Source organism: Macaca nemestrina, chromosome 10 (genome assembly GCF_043159975.1).
Source record: "Macaca nemestrina isolate mMacNem1 chromosome 10, mMacNem.hap1, whole genome shotgun sequence".
Taxonomy (NCBI): Eukaryota; Metazoa; Chordata; class Mammalia; order Primates; family Cercopithecidae; genus Macaca; species Macaca nemestrina.
The window spans coordinates 84,145,998-84,165,357 of NC_092134.1; the positions used below are offsets into that span (position 1 = coordinate 84,145,998).

General features: G+C 52.5%; 1 protein-coding gene and 2 long non-coding RNA genes across 3 annotated transcripts; 1 reads left to right on the forward strand and 2 right to left on the reverse strand.

The window, feature by feature from the left end:
- Nucleotides 1-858: 858 nt before the first annotated feature.
- On the reverse strand, nt 859-4,895 carry LOC105492880 (peripherin). Its single transcript, XM_011760216.3, has 9 exons — nt 3,804-4,895; nt 3,307-3,367; nt 3,020-3,115; nt 2,491-2,658; nt 2,274-2,399; nt 1,970-2,190; nt 1,821-1,870; nt 1,509-1,588; nt 859-1,258 (listed from the first exon to the last, which is right to left on the reverse strand). Exons 1-9 carry the CDS (start codon nt 4,346-4,348, stop codon nt 1,193-1,195), a joined length of 1,413 nt encoding a protein of 470 aa, XP_011758518.1. The 5' UTR covers nt 4,349-4,895; the 3' UTR covers nt 859-1,192.
- LOC139356768 (uncharacterized) lies at nt 4,086-11,086 on the forward strand. Its single transcript, XR_011609171.1, has 3 exons — nt 4,086-4,289; nt 5,646-6,683; nt 7,668-11,086. It is a non-coding gene; the product is annotated as an uncharacterized lncRNA (long non-coding RNA).
- LOC139356767 (uncharacterized) lies at nt 5,681-17,785 on the reverse strand. The gene is made up of 4 exons (XR_011609170.1): nt 17,711-17,785; nt 7,530-7,668; nt 5,993-6,087; nt 5,681-5,818 (listed from the first exon to the last, which is right to left on the reverse strand). It is a non-coding gene; the product is annotated as an uncharacterized lncRNA (long non-coding RNA).
- Between the last annotated feature and the right edge of the window lie 1,575 nt (nt 17,786-19,360).

Here is a 19,360-nt window from a genome sequence, read left to right on the forward strand (position 1 = left end):
ACAGAGTCTCACTCTGTTGCCCAGGCTGGAATGCAGTGGTGCGGTCTCAGCTCATTGCAACCTCTGCCTCCTGGGTTCAATTGATTCTTCTGCCTCAGCCTCCCAAGTAGCTGGGACTACAGGCGTGTGCCACTATGCCCGGCTATTTTTTTTTTTTTTTTTTGAGCTCTGTCACCCAGGCTGGAGTGCAGTGGTGCGATCTCAGCTCACTGCAAGCTCGGCCTCCCGGGATCACTCCATTCTCCTGCCTCAGCCTCCCGAGTAACTGGGACTACAGGTGCCCACCACCACGCCTGGCTATTTTTTTTTTTTAAGTAGAAACGGGGTTTCACCGTGTTACCCAGGATGGTGTCGATCTCCTGACCTCGTGATCCACCTGCCTCGTCCTCGCAAAGTGCTGGGATTACAGATGTGAGCCACCTTGCCTGGCCTATTAAAATTTTTTAAGTAGCAAAAGAAGTAGACTTCACAGAATTGGGAGTCAAGTGAAGAAAAGGAGGGTGCATAAGTTGAGCTGAATTCTAACTTGGGCACTAGGTGTCTTAGTGGTGCCTTCTTCTCGGGCGGGGAATCTAGAGGAAGAGCATGATTGCAGAGGGAGGTGAGGAGCTCTGTTTGGGACAGATTGAGTTTGAGTGGCCTGTGAGGCACCCAGCAGGTGGCTGAGCCTTCTAGGCTGCAGGTGAGGAACAAAAGCTGAGAAGGAATGGACAGAGATAGAAAACCTAGAAGGGTATATTGATGCCAAGAGAGTGACAGCCAGAAAAGAAATGACTCAAGGAAAAGGGAGAACACCGCTGAGGCTCCTCCCCTCAGGCACCCCACACACACTTCCACAGACACAAATGCACTAGAGAGTTTTCTCTTGACAGCATTTTATTTGGTTCAAACGTGAAACTCAGACCCTGGCTCACCCACGTCTCATCGTGGCTGGAGTAGATTTGTCCTGGGGGGGGGATCATTGGCTTCTTATCGGGACATGAAAAGGGGAGCACATAGGTCACATCAAGTGTCAGGGCAGGGAGAGGCTCAGCGACTGCTGGCCGGGTAGGGCTTGGCCATAAGCCAGGAAAGGGATGCCTGGTACCACCTTTTAGACACATGCAGTGGAAGAGGAGACAATTCAGGAGTTGTGTTAGGGTTTGGGCTTAGAGCAGGCCTAGGGCAGAGTCAAGGCTCTGAACCAAGGGGTTCAGTAACTGTGGGCAGAAGACTTGTCCAGCTCACTGCGCTGCTCCTTCTGGGACTCTGTCACCACCTGCTGGGGACAGGGCACATGATGGGCACAAACCATTCAGCGCCACCCTCCATCCTACTCCTTTGGATCATAGAGCCCCACTCCTTGGGGTAACCAGCAGAGACTCCTGTTTATCTATCCATGTTCCCTGTCTCCTCCTCTGTCTCTCCCCAAGAATTACCCACCCTATGTAAGATTAGCGACAGCCAGGCTGGGACTGAGAAACAATATGGAAAATGGTGGGGTCCTGGGATTAGGGGCCATGCCTCACCTCCCCATTCCGGGTCTCAATGGTCTTGATCAGAACCGTCTTCCGGCTGTGGCTGTCCTGGGGAGGCTCCACCTCAGGCACTGGAGAAAGTAGGATGAAGGATTCAAGGGGTAAGGCTTGGGAATATCTCCTCTTAGGCTCCCACTGCTATATCTGAGGGCAGGGGAGGGGCGGGGTGTGAGGAGTAGGGGTGGGTATAGGCCAAGACCCAGAAATTCCGTGAGGAGAACAGATCCCTGAGGTGAGTCAGAGCAGGAGCCCGAGGAGCGCAGAAGTGGACAAGGAGAGGTACAGGCTGCAAGGCAGACTCACCAGTCGTCTTTATACTTAAGGAGGCAAAAGAATGGACGGGCACGGAGATCCTGGAGGCGAAGCAAGCTGTCAGAGCCCCTGCCCAGGCCCCGCCCCTCCCCGCCCAGTCCCGACCCCTCCCTGCCCCGCCCCAGCAGCCCCACCCTCACCGGCTCTCCTCGCCCTCCAGCAGCTTGCGGTAGGTGGCGATCTCGATGTCCAGGGCCATCTTGACGTTGAGGAGCTCCTGGTACTCCCGCAGGTGCCGCGCCATCTCCTCCTTTAGCTGTCGCAGCTCCTCCTCGAGCCGCGCGGCGCCCGCCTGGTAGCCCCCCGCCTCCAGGGCGAACTGCTCCTCCAGCTCTCTCAACTGCCTGAGCAGCGCCTCGTTCTGGGGTAGGGGAGTGGAAGGGGCCAGTTGCGGAACATTTCATCGTCCGCTCCGCGGGCCCGGGCGCGCAGCTTCGTACTCACCGTGCCGCGCAGCCCGTCCACCTCGCATGTCAGACTCTGGATCTGGCGTCGGGACTCGTTCATCTCCTGCTTGGCCTGGCGCAGGGCCTCGTGGTTCCGGTTGGCGGCGTCGGACAGGTCCGCGTACTGCGAAGTGGGGGTAACCCAGGCTTGAGTCGGCTGGGAAGCGCGACACCACGCCAGCGCCCCGCCTCGCAGGCCCTCCCGGCTCTCGCACCTTGGACTTGTACCATTCCTCCGCCTCCTGCAGGTTCTTCGCGGCAATGCTCTCGTACTGCGCGCGGATGTCCCTCAGCGCTGCCGTCAGCTCCGGCTTCACCGTGGCTTCCACCTCCACCTGCTGCACCTGCTGGCTCTCCACACTCACCTGCAGGTCTCGCAGCTCCTACGGCCGGGAGCAGGCAGAGGATGGACAGTGGCGCAAATCCCACGCGGGCCACGCAGTTCGTGCACAGAAAAGAGAAGAAACGCTTGAACGAACAGAAGGGGGCGCCAGGGAGGGCGGGGCGTACAGCCCTGCGCCCCCGCAGGCGCGAGACCAGAGGCCAGGTTTCGGAGGTACAGCCCCGCTGCCCGCCGCCAGGTGGCGCAAGGGTGGGAGTCTAACCACCTGTAGACTGGGGTGGAGGGGCTCCGTCTACCCAGCATCATCCTGATCCCCAGGGCGATGCCTCCGCTCCGCCTGCCAGCTCCAGCAAGACCACCCCACAACCTCAGAAGCCGCCCCTGATACTGGGCCCACTTACCTCCTCGTGCAGCTTCTTGAGGAACTCAATCTCATCCATCAGAGACTCAATCTTGCGCTCTAGTTCCAGGCGGGACAGAGTGGCGTCGTCCACGTCCTTCGAGGGGTAGCAGTGGAGGTTCAAGAGAAGTTAGGGGCTGCCTAGGCCGAGGAAGGACCAGACCTCCCTGTCTGCCTCGGGAGGCGTCTGGTTGCCCCTTTCTCCCCGCGCCCACCGATGCCACCTCTGGATACTGAGGTCGGGGGTTGGAGTGGGGAGGCTGAACTCGGAGAGGGGCTCGGACTCACCTTGCGGAAGAGCACGAGGTTGTGCTCCGCGTCCTCCCGCTTGCGCGTTTCCTCCTCCAACCTGACGGGAAGAGCGTGCAGAGGCTGAACTGCTGGGTCGCCGCCCAGCTGGCACCCCAGACCGCGCGCCCCCCCGGGATCTGGTTAGAGGCTGTTGTTGCTGCCCAGGACTCTAAATGGAGGACTGAGGCTGCCTGATAAAATTGCCCCGCTTTCTCTCTAGCGGACTGGGAGCTGAAAAGGGGGTTCCGTCATTAACTCAGGAGAGGCACAGATACCCACTTCTCCCACCTCCCCAGACACTCAGAGCAAAGTGGGAGGCGAGGGGGACTTGGAGTCCGTGGGCAAGGATGCTGCCTGCACACACCTGGGTTGGTAAGGGGAGCCACACCCTTGGGCTGCTGATGGAGAGGGGAAGCGAGGGGAGGGAAGAGCAGCCGCCTCGACGGCCGCTTCGACCTCGCCTCGACGGCCGCGGTCCAGCCCTGCCCCCTGACCTCTGCTTGAGCGCCGCCAGGTCCTCCGCCAGCCCGTCGCGCTCCACCTGCACCCGGTCACGCTCGCGGCCCAACAGCTCCAGCTCTCGCCGCAGCTCGCGCAACTCCTGCTGGCACAGCTGGTCCGCACGCGCCGGCTCCTGGCCCCGGGCTTGGCTCAGCTCCCCGCGCAGGGCCGCGTTCTGCTGCTCCAGAAAGCGCACCTTTTCGATGAAGTTGGCGAAGCGGTCGTTGAGCTCCTGCAGCTCCTGCTTTTCGTTGCTGCGCGTGGCCAGGAACTCCTGGTTGAGGGCCTCGGCCATGGAGAAGTCGAGGCGCTCCGAGGGCAGGCGCAGGAGGGCGCCCGCTCCCGCCCGGGGGCTACGGAAGCTGCCCAGGCGCACCGAGGAGCTCGGGGAAGCAGAGCCCAGCAGGCGGCTGCTGGAGAAGCGGGAGCTGGACGAGTAGGAGAAGGCCCCGGGGGATAGTGAGGGCGGTGGCCCGAAGGTGCGGCGGTATGAGGTGGAGCTGAAGCCGGCCCGAAGGCCCGATGGGTGGTGGCTCATTGCGGCCGAGGATGGGCAGTCACCGTTGGCAGAGCTAGGCCAGGGGCTGGGAAGGAGCCGCAGACCGCTGCGAGGCGGCTTTATAGCCCTGCGGTCTCAGGGGGGGCACGGGCAGCTCCTCCTACTGGCCTGATGGCCCGCTGGAGGGGGGTTGTGTGGGGAGGGGGATGCCCCACCCCTGCGGAACAGCAGGAGCGCCTTCCCCTCCCTTCCCTGGTTGCAGGCCTCTGCCCACTTGATTGCCCCCTGTTGCGGCTGGAGTGGGGGTCACTACCTCCCAACAAGCACCCAAAGCTAGAACCTAGGGTAGGAAGGCCTGATTTAAACTAGGGTCCCTGAAAATTGCGAGGTAGAAGGACCTGAAGTTAAAGGGCAGGCTTCTGGCACAGGAGTAGGGAGGAGGCCAGCTGGAGGGAGAGGTGACCTGGCTTAAGCCCCATAGCTGGTGCCTTGACTTGCCCCCTGAAGGCCAGGCTCTACTTTCACCTGCTGTCAGCTACCCCTCCTTCACCACAGCCAGAGAGGAATAGGAGACAGGGGCGCAGAGGCAGATCGGGCTGGGGAAGAGCTACTCTCCCTAATCCCCAGGGCCCTGTGAAGGGCTGGTGCCTGGCGCCAGCTCTGCTGCTAATGGGCTGACCAGCCCTGCTTCCCCTCCCCCTCCCCTGAACACTGCCCAGCAGAGGTTGTCTGCTGATGTTTCAGCCTTAAAGACACAGCCCCCAAACCTAGACATACCCCCGAAGAAGCCCCAATGAGGTGGGTACATCATAGGGGGCTGAGGGTGGCTGGACCCAGCTCTGGATCCCATGCAGGAGGGTCTGCCCCATGCCACGGGCTGGGCTGAGTGGGCCTTTTGTATTCTGTCTGGGTTTACTGGATTCTCCCTCCCCCCAACCCCACACCAATTGCTGCTCAGTCATGGGCTTTACGGGAACCAGAGTGATTCCTGAGGTAGGAAGGGGAGGGGGCTGAGGGTGCTGCCAAGGCTGAGAGATGGATGGACTGGCAGGAGCTGGTTTCCAGTATTGATGAGTTGCAGGTACCAGGGATGGGTGGGGCTGGATGGGGAAGAGATGGGGAAAGAGAAGGTGCCCATCCCCAGCAGTCTGAAAGAGAGAAGGCCCCAAAACAGGTCCACAAACCTGCGCACGCAAACGGATGCATACACACAGCCTTGTATATGTGCACACACATTACATACACACAAATACACACACAATCACACACCCCACCACACCTCCCCTACCCCAGAGTTAGCGGGAAGGCTGATATCTGGCCTTTGTATGTCAAACAGCTTCCAGAATGCAAGCACAACCTGCCCAGGAGTGGACAGAGGCAGTTCGGATCATCTGCAGGAGCCGGGTTGCTGAGGTCTGCTGGGTTTGCCAGGAACCATAGGGCTGGGGATGCTGCTGCTGCCGGGGACTCCAGCACTCTCTTGTGAGACAGGTCTGCCTCAGATGGGACCTGAGGACAAGAGAGTGCATCTGGGGAAGCAGATTTGAGGCTCCTGCCTGGATATCTGGCTGGGGGTGAGGAGGGCGGCTCCCTGGCTGGCCAGCTCGTCAGTATTGCAGGGCAGTGTCCCCCTCCCCCCTCTGTGTGTCCTCTGAGATGGGCCAGGGCCAACGCCCTACTCACGTCCCTACCGCCTTCGTCTCCTCTCCAGGCCCCTCCTTCCTTCCGGGCCATTAGTCTCTCCCTGCACAGCTGCCAGTTCCTTCTCCTTGATGGGTCTGGTTTGGTTGCCAGGGGAGTGGGAAGCGGGAGGAAGGGAGAGATGGGACAGGATGGATAAATGACAGCTTGTCCTCCCCCAATTCCTGGGAATGGGGAGGGGTAGGGTCCCACCTGGGATAGGGCCAGAAGGCTTGGTGGGTGTGAGGAGGGGGCTAGGGAAGCCTTGGTGCTTCCTGCCACAGTCCTGGGCACTGAGCCCCAGCTGCCATTGGCCTGGAGCCCCATCTATCCCAGATTTGGCCCCACCCTCCAGGAACAGGGAGCCAGCGCTGCACCCGGAGAGGCGGGCAAGGCCTGAGGAGGACCAGCTCAGGCCCTGTCTACAGGGCGCTTGTGGGGAACCCAAGCCTACTGAGAGTAGAGGCTGCTGGGGCTGCGGCTGCGGCTGGGTCTGGGGCGTTCCAGATGGAGGTCCTGTCCTCACCCTGCTTAAGCGCTCTGCTGGCCACCTACATGCCTCGGAGAAGGGACAGAGGGCTGCCACAGCAGGGCTCTGGAGCTGTGGATCAGGCCTGGGTGAGGAACTGCAAGGCAGAAGAGGCTCCTCCCCTCAAGCAGAAGGAGCAGGCCAGAGACACCAGGCGGAGCAAAGGTAGGCAAAGAGTCTGGCTTAAGAGCTGGGCTCTGGCATCCAGCCGCCACACTTCCCATCTGATCCACAACTCTGTGTTGTAGAATTTAGGCTCATCGCTATGTCCCTTCATGTCCCTCAAGAAAAGGGAGATAACTGTAGCTTCTACCTCATAGTGTTGTTGGGAGGACTAAAGGAATAAATAAATACATGTGAAGTGCTTAGGACACACATCTTAAAGCCTGAAAATGGAAACTGGTTTTATTATTACTATTATTATTATTAACCTCCAGAGTGATAACGTCAGCCCCAAGAGCAGTGAGGGTCTGGCCTTCTTCTGGACTGTGCCCCTGGTAGCTGAGAGCAGTGCAGGACACAAGGCAGAAGAAGCCAAGTCGTCCCTGGCCTCACCCTCCCCTGGTGGACGGGGACTCTGGGCAAACGGCGCAGGTTCAATCATGGCTGCACACCTTAATTAGCTATGTGCTTTGGGTTTTCTGAGTGACTTAACCTTTGTTCACCCCATTTTTTTTTTCCGAGATGGAGTCTCGCTCTGTCGCCCAGGCTGGAGGGCAGTGGTGCAATCTCGGCTCACTGCAAGCTCCGCCTCCCAGCTTCATGCCATTCTCCTGCCTCAGCCTCCCGAGTAGCTGGGACTACAGGCGCCCACCACCACACCCAGCTGATTTTTTTGTATTTTTAGTAGAGGCGGCGTTTCACCGTGTTAGCCAGGATGGTCTTGATCTCCTGACCTTGTGATCTGCCCATCTTGGCCTCCCAAAGTGCTGGGATTACAGGCGTGAGCCACCGCGCTGGGCCACCCCATTTTCTTTATCCACAAATGGGAATGATAATAACAATACTTACCTCATGGTGTTGGGAGGATTAAGCAAGTTACCCTCTGTAAAGCACTTAGTGCTTGGCACCTAGTACGTGCTGTAGAAGTATTTGCCAGTATTCTCATCGCCCCTTCTCCTCCTGCCTCCCTTGGCTGCTCTGATGAAGACTGGAAGAGAAACAACGATTGCATGTGTTCAGGGGTTTGCAGGGAAGGTGAGTAATGAAGTTTAGGTTACTGGCAAGAGTTCTATTTTTTTATTTTATTATTATTATTATTATTATTTTGAGAGATAGTCTTGCTCTGTCACCCAGGCTGGAGTGCAGTGGCTTGATCTCAGCCCACTGCAACCTCCGCCTCCTGGGTTCAAGCGATTCTCCTGCCTCAGTTTCCCTAGTAGTTGGGATTACAGGTGCCCGCCACCATGCCTGGCTAATTTTTGTACTTTAGTAGAGATGGCGTTGCACTATGTAAGTCAAGCTGGTCTTGAACTCCTGACCTCAAATGGTCCGCCTGCCTCGGCCTCCCAAAGTGCTGGGATTACAGGTGTGAGCCACCATGCCCGGCCAAGAGTGCTATTAAATGTCAGGCCACGGACTCAGAGCTGGATTAGGAGGGCATGTAGGCAAGAGAGGGTGGGAGATTGGGAGAGTAAAGAGATCCATGGCTGGCCAAAGAACAGTCATAGAACAAAGACATGCCGGCGGAGTGTGGTGACTCACGCCTGTAATCCCAGTACTTTGGGAGGCCAAGGCAGGCAGATCACCTGAGGTCAGGAGTTCGAGATCAGCCTGGTCAACATGGTGAAACCCCGCCTCTACTAAAAATACAAAAAATTAGCCAGGCATGGTAGCACACACCCATAATCCCAGCTACTTGGGAGGCTGAGGTAGGAGAATCTATTGAACCTGGGAGGCAGAGGTTGCAGTGAGACAAGATCATGCCACTTCACTCCAGCCTGGGCGACAGAGTCACTCTGTCTCAAAAAATAAAAAATAAAAAGACACGCTAAGTTCCTCCCAGCCTTACCCCCTGCTTCAGCACATCCCTAATACTTGCATCTGTCAGCTGGGGTTTCCTTGCCTCTCCACGTCTAGGATTGACACAAACCTCCATGCCAGACCAGGCGAGGTGGCTCACACCTGTAATCCCAGCACTTTGGGGGCCAAGGTGGGCAGATCGCTTGATCCTAGAAGTTCAAGACCAGTCCTGGGCAACATGGAGAAACCCCATCTCTACATAACACAAAAAAATTAGCCAGGCATGGTGCCATGCACCTGTAGTCCCAGCTACTTGAAAGGCTGAGGTGGGAGGATTACCTGAGCCCAGGAGGTCAAGTATGCTGTAAACCGTGACCGAACCACTGTACTCCAGCCCCAGTGACTGAGACCCTGTCTCAAAATAAATAAATAAATAACCAAAATAAAATTTAAAAACCTAAACCTCCACTCCACATCCTGGGTGAAGTCTAGGGTCCTCTCCAGGATTCCTTTGTCTTCCCCGCTTTATTTTGTTTTTATTTATTTTATTATTATTATTACTATTATTTTTTGAGACGGAGTCTCACTTTGTCACCAGGCTGGAGTACAGTGCACGATCTCGCCTCACTGCAACCTCCGCCTCCTGGGTTCAAGTGATTCTCCTGCCTCAGCCTCCCAAGTAGCTGGGACTACATCCTGGGCGTGCCACCATGCCCAACTAATTTTTGTATTTTTAGTAGAGACAGGGTTTCACCATGTTGGCCAGGATGGTCTTGATCTCCTTGGCCTCATGATCTGCCCACCTTGGCCTCCCAAAGTGCTGGGATTACAGGTGTGAACCACAGCGCCCAGCCTATTTTATTTTTATTTTTTGAGAAGGGTCTCACTCTGTCACCCAGGTTGGAATGCAGTAGCACAATCTCAGCTCACTACAACTTCCACCCCCCAGGTTCAAATGATCCTCCTGCCTCAGTCCGTGAGTAGCTGGGATTACAGGAGCGCACCACCACGATGGCGAATTTTTATTGTATTTTTGGTAGAGATGGGGTTTCACCATGTTGCCCAGGCTGATCTCAAACTACTGAGCTCAGGTAATCCACCCACCTCAGCCTCCCAAAGTGCTGGGATTACAAGCGTGACCCACCATACCTGGTCCCCGAGCTTTATTTTTAAGTCCCTAGCTCCAAGTCCTTGTTGCCCCTGAATTGCCTGAATATATAGTTGCTCTTGCGATGTCCCAGATGTGGAACTCAGCACTGTTCCTTGGTTCCTGCGGTCCTATTTCCCCATCACTTAAGTAAGAACTGGGGCTCAGAGGGACCAAGTTGCATGTCTGAGCTTGTACCGTGAGCTAGTGGTGGTTTCCTCTCTGGAAGGGCGCATCCTGGTTGATCAGGCCCTGAGTGACCCTGCTGGTGTTCTGCGCTCTGTGCCCACAGGACCCAAGGTGAGCCTCAGCCAGAAGGGATCCAGCACCACACTTTTGAAGGTAGACTCTCCCAGCCCAGTTTGGCTGCAAGGTCCCCACTGACAGAGTGGCTTTACCAGAGTGGAACTCTTTCCCATTGTCTCCACTTGGGGCTCCACTGCTCCCAGTTAGGGAGCACCGTGGGCATCTCTGCCAGCTCATCCCTTCTCTCACTGTATCACATAGTAATGACCACCCTTTGCTAGGTCTAACACATTTTTTTAATCACTCCTAATCCTCACAGTAACCCTATGACATAGGTACTGTTACTATTCCCACTTCATAGTTGAAGAAACTGAGGCACAGCGAGATTAAGCAACTTTCCTAAGGTCACACAGCTATTAACTAATAATCTGTTTATATGTCTGACTCTGACTTTCTGCTCCCTGACAATATGATCTTTGAGGGCAGCGATCAGATCTTACTCATCTTTTTGTCCGTGGTGTCTGGGGTGGGACCTAGGTCAATCAAATGTGTGTGAGTCACCGGAAAAATCTCTTGGTTGGAGGCCCCTAAAATGAAGCAAGGTATGTTGCTGCCACCTTCTGGTCAGAAGTCAGAATGACGTGCTGATGTGTTCAGTCTGCATCTATGTTGAATTCAAGACTCAAGACTCCTGGAACACTGGAATTTGGGGAATACTTCAAAATTTATTTTGACTTCTTTTTTTGTTTGTTTGCTTACAGATGATATTTATCCAAGGGGGTGTAAAATGGAGTCAGAGAAGCACTGGTATTAGGAGTTTGGAGCCCTCATTCCATTCTTTCCCTGAGTTCTAGGAGCCTCTTCTATTCCTCCAGAAGCCAAAAGACAGGGCAGGAAGACAAAATCTTTCCTCAGCTCTTCACCATTCTCTACGATGTCCACAATCTCCAGTTCCACCCTCACTGTAAAATCGCGTCTCCATCCACCTGCCTGATCTTTCAGTCAGCCACTCCTCAGCTGGAGAATGGGAAATAATGGGCTGTGCCAGCGAGCCACACTCCAAGGGCAGAGTGCTCAGTGAACCTGCTCAAAGTGTGGCCTGTGCAGCTGCCTGAGGGTTGCCCGGGCCATGAAAAGGCAGACTCCTGGGTCCCACCCAGATCTTCTGAATCTTAGAAGGGCATTGACAAATGCCCTAGTGATTTTTAAGTATTCCTGGATTAAAGTATTTTTCTTTAAATCGTCTACCTTTTACTCTTTTATTTTGAAAAAAATCAAACCCAGGATAAAGTTGAAAGAATGCTGCTATGAACACCAATATATCCTTCCCTTGGATTTACCAGTTGTCAATGTTTTGCCACAATTCCTTCGGAAGTGTTAGACATCATATTTAATCTCTGAACACTTTAGCATGTGACTCCTAAGAACAAGGACATTTTCCTACATAACCACAGTAGGATTAGCCCACTAAAGACATTTAACATTGATTTGCCTTTATTTGTGTAAAAAAAATTGTAACTAACAAAGAAGACATTTAACACTGATATAACTATTATCTAATACACAGCCTATACTGAAATTCCCTCAATTGCCCCAATAACATTCTTTATATCTATTTCCAAGCAATCTAGGATTTGAAAATCATGAATTGTATTCAGTCATCACCTGAGCAGAAGGGTAAGGCTGGGATGAGGTTGGCATGTTTGAGGAATTGCAGAAAGGTCAGTGAGGCTGGCGCAAGGCAGATGAGGGAGGAGAGTGGGAAAGGTGAGGTTAGAGGCATGGCAAGAAGTCAAATATCATGAAGCTTTTAAAATCAGAGTAATGAGTTTATTTTAAATGCAATGAAAAGCCGGGCGCGGTGGCTCAAGCCTGTAATCCCAGCACTTTGGGAGGCCAAGACGGGCGGATCACGAGGTCAGGAGATCGAGACCATCCTGGCTAACACGGTGAAACCCCGTCTCTACTAAAAATACAAAACACTAGCCGGGCGAGGTGGCGGGCACCTGTAGTCCCAGCTACTCGGGAGGCTGAGGCAGGAGAATGGCGTGAACCCGGGAGGCGGAGCTTGCAGTGAGCTGAGATCCGGCCACTGTACTCCAGTCTGGGCGACAGAGCGAGACTCCGTCTCAAAAAAAAAAAAAAAAAAAAAAGCAATGAAAAGCCATTGGAGGGTTTGAAACAGGGAATAACTTAATCTGATTTATGATTTTTGTTTTGTTTTGTTTTGTTTTTGAGACGGAATCTCGCTGCGTCGCCAGGTTGGAGTGCAGTGGTGTGATCTTGGCTCACTGCAACCTCTACCTCCCAGGTTCAAGTGATTCTCCTGCCTCAGCCTCCCAAGTAGCTGGGACTACAGGCACCCACCACCACACCCGGCTAATGTTTTGTATTTTTAGTAGAGATGGGGTTTCACCATGTTGGTCAGAATGGTCTCGATCTCCTGACCTCGTGATCTGTCTGCCTCTGCCTCCCAAAGTGCTGGAATGACAGGCATGAGCCACCTTGCCCCACCCTGATTTAGGATTTTAAAAGGTCAATCTGAAGACAATTTCAGAGTTGGGACATTCTATAAGACTTTTCAAGAGTCCTAGATTCTTTAAAAACTTAATGTCAAAGCCAGGCACGGTGTCTCACACCTATAATCCCAGCACTTTAGGAGGCCTAGGCAGGCGCATCACCTGAGGTCGGGAGTTGGAGACCAGCCTGGTCAACATGGGGAAACCCTGTCTCTACTAAAAATACAAGAAAAAAAGAAGTTAATGTCAAAATAATAATAATAAAAAGTTTATATCATTTTTTGTTGGTGTTTTTTGGAGCTTTCATAACAAATTACCACAAACTTGGTGGCTTAGAACAACAAAAAATGTATTCTCTCACAGTTCTGAAGTCCAGAAGTCCAAAATCAAGGTGTTATTTTTTCTATTTATTTATTTATTTAAAATAGATACTGGGTCTCACTATGTTGCCCAGGCTGGTCTCAAACTCCTGGGCTCAAACAGTCCTCCTGCCTCAGCCTCCCAAAGCGCTAGAATTACAAGTATTAACCACTAGGCCCAGCTGAAATATGGCAAATATCAGCTGGGCACAGTGGCTCACGCCTGTAATCCCAGCACTTTGGGAGGCCAAGGTGGGCGGATCACCTGAGGTCAAGAATTCGAGACCAGCCTGGCCAACATGGGGAAACCTCGTCTCTACCAAAAATGCAAAAATTAGCTGGGTGTGGTGGTGGGCACCTGTAGTCCCAGCTACTTGAGAGGCTAAGACAGGAGACTCGCTTGAACCCAGGAGGCGGAGGTTGCAGTGAGCTGAGATTATGTCACTGCAGTCCAGCCTGGGCAACAATGAGTGAAACTCCATTAAAAATAAAATAAAATAGGCATTTATTAAAGACAGGGGTGGGTCTCAGACCACTGCCCCCAGTAGTTCTTTTTGTTTTTTGTTGTTATTGTTGTTTTACTTTTTAAACAGCCCCCTATGGATATAGGCTACCCCATAGGCAGTGTGCCCAGAGTAGCCTTTGTTTGCGTTTTGAATTTATGTTTTTATTTTTTAACTGCTCTTTGTGGAGTGGGGAAGGAGTCCTAAGCTCTTCCTTCTCAGGGGGATGCCCCAAGATCCTCTGGGTGGGAATGAGCAGTCATCCCTTTACCCAGGAAGGAAAGGGCAGGGGGAAGTGGGGACAACGCACTTCAGGACCATGCTGGAGGTGGAGCGGGCCTGCAATCTCCTCCCCAGGTAAAGGGAGGATTTTTAGAGTAGACCACAGTCGGGGTGTCCAAGGAGGGCAGCGATCCTCCTCACCCCTGCCAACTCTGAGTACTGGGACTGTTCAAGAGGAGGTGCAGCCCTGATGTGGGCCCATCTGTTATCCCCCTCTCTCCTCCACACAACCTCTGAGCTCCTCAGCCTGGAACCCTGGAAGATTAGAGAAGGAGGAAAACTGGGATCACCAGGCACAGCCCCTCATCCCCAACCCCCTATTTCCTGCTGAAGATGCTGAGGGGGAGCAGTACTTGCAATTCTGTGAGCCGGGGAGAGATCTTACCCTGGTACATGGTTATGCCTTTTCCCAGGCAGTGACTGGAGCACATGCGTGTGCCTGACATGAGACAGGGCAGGGGCCTGTGCCCATCAGGCCAGTTGTCAGAGGCTCTTCTTCAGTCACGACACTCTGCCATCTGTCTCACCCTGCCTCTTGCAGGGAGAGGTTGGGTGACAGCTGAACAGACAAATTCACAGGGTCTGAAGCCCTACAAACTGCCCCGCCTGCCCTCTGCTTGCAGGCTATGTAGGTGTTGGTTTGACAGCTGCCACCAGGACTGAGCTTCTGGAGTCAGTGGCTCTCACACCCAGAGTGACCTGATGGGCAATGTCTGTCAGAAATTCTCTTGGCCAGGCACAGCGACTCATGCCTATAAACCCAACATTTTGGGAGGTCAAGGCAGGAGAATTGCTTGAGCCCAGGAGCTCAGGACAAGCTTGGGCAACATAGGGAGACCCTGTCTCTACAAAAAATTTAAAAATTAGCTGGGCATGGTGGTGCACACCTGTAGTCCCAGCTACTTGGGAGGCTGAGGTGGGAGAATTGGTTGAGCCCAGGAGGTTGAGGCTGCAGTGAGCTATGATTGTGCCACTGCACGCTGGCCTGGGTGACCAGGGGAGCCCCTATCTGAGAAAACAAAAACAACAAAAGAAGAACATTCTCTCACTCTCTAGTTGGATTCTTTCTGTAGTACTCGGCTATCTGTGCTGGCCCCTGGCTGGAGGGGAGGGCAGTGGCAGAGGAGATAGAGACAGGAAAAGGGAGAGTTGAATGGGAGAGAGAGGGAAGTGGGAAATGAAGGGGGAAGAGAGGAGGGGAGAGGAGAAGGTAAATGGAGGTGACAGGTAGTGGAAAGAGGGGAGGAGGAAGAATAGAGGAAACCAATGGGCCAGAAATGGAAACGGGCTTTTTCTTCTCACAGGCCCCAGAGCCTCCACACGGGGAGCAACCAGTCAGCTAACCCCATTCACATCCCAGAGCCCTCAGAGTCGGGTCTGGGTCTCATCCACGTCACCCTGCACCGCTCCGTGTCTACAAGATCCTGGGTCTGAAATAGCATGGGAGGCTCTGGAAGCTGTTGCATTGCCCTGGGGTCAGGCTCATTCTGATGGCTACCTAGGAGGGGGGCATTCCTTCAGGGTGGAGCCTCCTTGCTCTTCTCTACCCCCTCACATCAGGCCACAGGCTTCACTCATAGCTGTATGTAAAAAGGAAGAAGATGAGGCCAGGCATGGTGGCTCACGCCTGTAATCCCAGCACTTTGGGAGGCTGAGGCGGGTGGATCGCCTGAGGTTGGGAGTTTGAGACCAGCCTCACCAACATGGAGAAACCCTGTCTCTACTAAAAATACAAAATTAACCAGGCAGGGTGGTAGGCGCCTGTAATCCCAGCTACTTGGGAGGCTGAGGCAGGAGAATCACTTGAACCTGGGATGCAGAGGTTGCGGTGAGCTGAGATCGCGCCATTGCACTCTAGCCTGGGCAACAAGAGCGAAACTCAGTCTCAAAAAAAAAAAAAAAAAAAAAAAGGAGATGGCACACTGTTTGAACTTGCAGATGTTCTATCCTTTTTTTTTTTCCTTGGGACAGGGTCTTGCCCTCTCACCCAGGCTGGAGCACAGTGGCATGAACACAGCTCACTGCAGCCTTGATCTCCCAGGCTCAGTCAATCCTCCTACCTCATCATCCCGAGTAGCTGGGACTATAGGTGCGTGCCACAGCACCTGGGTAATTTTACATTTTGTGTAGAGACAGGGTCTCACTATGTTGCCAGGCTGGTCTCAAATTCCTAGCCTCAAGCAATCCTTCCTCCTCAGCCTCACAAAGTGTTGGTTTTACAGCAGAAGCCACCATGCCTGGTGTCTGTGTTCTTTTTATTTATGGTTTGAGTTTGGCAAAGGCACCTGGGAAGACTGGAAGGAAAAAGCAGATCCATTTGGTGGACCAGGAACTACGGGTGGAAGAAGGCAACATATGAGGAAAGAAAGAGGGGACAGGATCTTCACTCGCCCAAGGCAAGGTTTGCACTGGCAAAGGGGTTCTGCAAATTCAAAAGAGCCTCAATACTTTTTGGCCTGAATGAAAGCAGGGCCTTCATATTTTTATTATTAATTATTTTACTACAAATTTCTGGCCAGGCACAGTGGCTCATACCTGTAATCCCAGCACTTTGGGAGTCTGAGGAAGGTGAATTTCTTGAATTCAGGAGTTTGAGACTGGCCTGGGCAACATGATGAAACCCCGTTTATTTTTTTTCTTTTTTTTTGAGACAGAGTCTTGCTCTGTCGCCCAGACTGGAGTGCAGTGGTGCGACTCGACTCACTGCAACCTCCATCTCCTGGGTTCAAGTGATTCTCCTGCCTCAGCCTCCTGAGTAGCTGGGATTACAGGCTCATGTCACCACACCTGGTAGAGATGGGGTTTCACCATATTGGCCAGGCTGGTCTCAAACTCCTGACCTCAAGTGATCTGCCCACCTCGGCCTCCCAAATTGCTGGGATTATAAGCGTGAGCCACCATGCCCTGCCAAAACCCTGTTTCTACTGCAAAAGAAGGAGGAAGAGGAGGAGAAAGAGGAGGAGGAGGAGGAGGAGGGGAGGAGGAAGAAGAAAATACAGAAAAAAATTTTTTTTTTTTTTTTGGAGACAGGGTCTTGCTCCGTCGCCCAGACTGGAGTGCAATGGCATGGTCACAGCTCACTGCCTCCTGGACACAGTTCAAGCCCTTTCACCTCAGCCTCTGGAGTAGCTGGGACCACAGGCGCACACTACTATGCCCGGCTTCTTCTATTTTATTTTATTTTATTTTATTATTTATATATTTATTTATTTTTGTAGAGACAGGGTTTTGCTGTGTTGCCCAGGCTGGCCTTGAACTCCTGACCTCAAGTGGTCTACCCATCTCAGCCTCCAAAAGTGCTGGGATCACAGACATGAGCCACCGCGCCCAGCATAAAATAAGGGGAAAAAAAAATTATATTAATAATTACATAAGGCTTTAATGTTAGTTAGAATGCTTTTGGCAGGAAACAATAGAAGACCCAAATCAAAATGTCCTAAACAATAAAGGGACTTAAAGTCTTGTAAAAACTTCAGCAGCAGAGCAAGATTTGGTGTCAAGGTTGGTTAATTCAGGCCGGGCGCGGTGGCTCAAGCCTGTAATCCCAGCACTTTGGGAGGCCGAGACGGGCGGATCACGAGGTCAGGAGTTCGAGACCATCCTGGCGAACACGGTGAAACCCCGTCTCTACTAAAAAATACAAAAAACTAGCCGGGCGAGGTGGTGGGCGCCTGTAGTCCCGGCTACTCGGGAGGCTGAGGCAGGAGAATGGCGTAAAAACCCGGGAGGCGGAGCTTGCAGTGAGCTGAGATCTGGCCACTGCACTCCACCCTGGGCGACATAGCGAGACTCTGTCTCAAAAAAAAAAAAAAAAAAAAGGTTGGTTAATTCAGGGGCTTAGCACTCTATCGGGACCCATGCTCTTTTCAGCTTTCTGTGTTGCCTTGCTCTGAGCAGTAGCTTTTGTCCTCGTGTTTGTCCCCTTCTGGTCACAAGACAGCTGCAGCAAACTCAAGCACCAGGCACAAGCACAAGCACAATGTACTCACACAGTAATGCCCAGGGCTGCAAAAGGAAAATCCTTTCCCTGAGTTCTTTTATAAGAGCAAGGAAATGTTTGCAAGAATATCTTCCTTCCAACCCCCAACTGGCAGACATTACCTCACCTCTCATTTCCATAATTACATCACATGCTGGTTCCTTAACCAGACCCTGGCAAAACAACTGGAATTACCTTGATTGGCTTAGGGGAAGGTTCACCCTGGTGGTGAAGCCCAGCCCCTCCGATGCACATGGTGTCCCACACCGGGACAGAGCTGGGTTGTGTTGGCAAGTGGAACAAGCTGGGAATGGCTTTGAAGTAGCTATGCAACAATGGCTACTGCCTATGACAGCCTCTTCTGTGACGTGTGGCATATACTGTCTCGAATTGGGATTATGCATGTGTGGTCTGTCTCTACAATCTGAGAAGCAAAAAGCTAAATATATTTCCTATAGTACCAAGCACAGTGACTTGCACCAAATAGGTGTTCCAAAAATAATGGACGAATAAAACTTAAAAGTTGAAAATGAAGCCCGGTGCGGTGTGCTGTTGTCACAGCTACACAGGAGGCTGAAGTGGGAGGAGTGCTTGAGACCAGGAGGTCAAGGCCAGCCTGGGCAATGTAGCAAGACTCAGTTTCTAAAAAAATAAACTTAGCAAGTATCAGGCTCAATTTAAAAAAAAGAAAAACAGCCGGGCATGGTGGCTCATGAAGAGGCAGAGGTTGCAGTGAGCTGAGATGGCGCCACTGCACTCCAGCCTGGGTGACAGAGCAAGACTCTGTATTGAAAAAAAAGAAAAGAAAAGAAAAACAAACAAAAAACTGGAGACGATTGCCAGAATAGTATAATTGAATTACCTTTGCCAAGGGCATTTCAGTATTGGTTTACTCTTGGACTAGACATCTCTTGGAAGCCAAAGGAGATATTTGATAAAAATAGAGCAGTGTGCAGAGAGGTTGAAGGGAGACAGAGTGAGGTTTCATTCATACCTGTCCTCCTCCATGAGTTAAACTAATTTCTGTAGACAAGATCTTTGTGTAATTAGGAAACCTTTATATTCTGTAAAACCTTTATAGTCTGTTCCAATTTTAAAAGAGGAAGAGGCCAGGCGTGGTGGCTCACACCTGTAATCCCAACACTTTAGGAGGCCAAGGAGGGTGGATCACGAGGTCAGGAGAAGGAGACCATCCTGGCCAACATAATGAAACCCTGTCTCTACCAAAACTACAAAAATCAGCTGGGCGTGGTGGCACATGCCTGTAGTCCCAGCTACTTGGGAGCCTGAGGCAGGAGAATCACTTGAACCCAGGAGGCGGAGGTTGCAGTGAGCTGAGATCGCGCCACTGCACTCCTGCCTGGCGACAGAGTGAGACTGTCTCAAAAATAAATAAATAAATAAATAAATAAATAAATAAATAAATAAATAAAATAAAAATAGAGAGAGAAAAACAATCCAGTGGTGAAACTAGTGTTTAAAAGCATTTTTTGTATTATGACTAAAGCAGACATGTCTCTAGCTCTGGAAGGTTCATTGATTCTGACTATTGCTCTCCTGCTGCAGACTCGGAGGGAGTGTAGAGAAGGAAAGAACTGTTTTCCCAAAACCTGCTCGGGGCTGACATTGACAAATTCAGGGGCACTAGATTCTTGGCTTGAAAGGGGCAGTGACAGGCTAATGAGATGTCAGCAAAGGGGACCTATTTCACGGGGCCAGGGCCTGCTCCTGCTCCACAGCCCCTACACCCAAGGGTCTATTTTCTCTTCAGCTTCTGCTGCCTTGTGTCTCCTAGACAGTCACCCTGGCATTGGGCCCTAGGGGCCATCTGCCTGGGTCATCTCT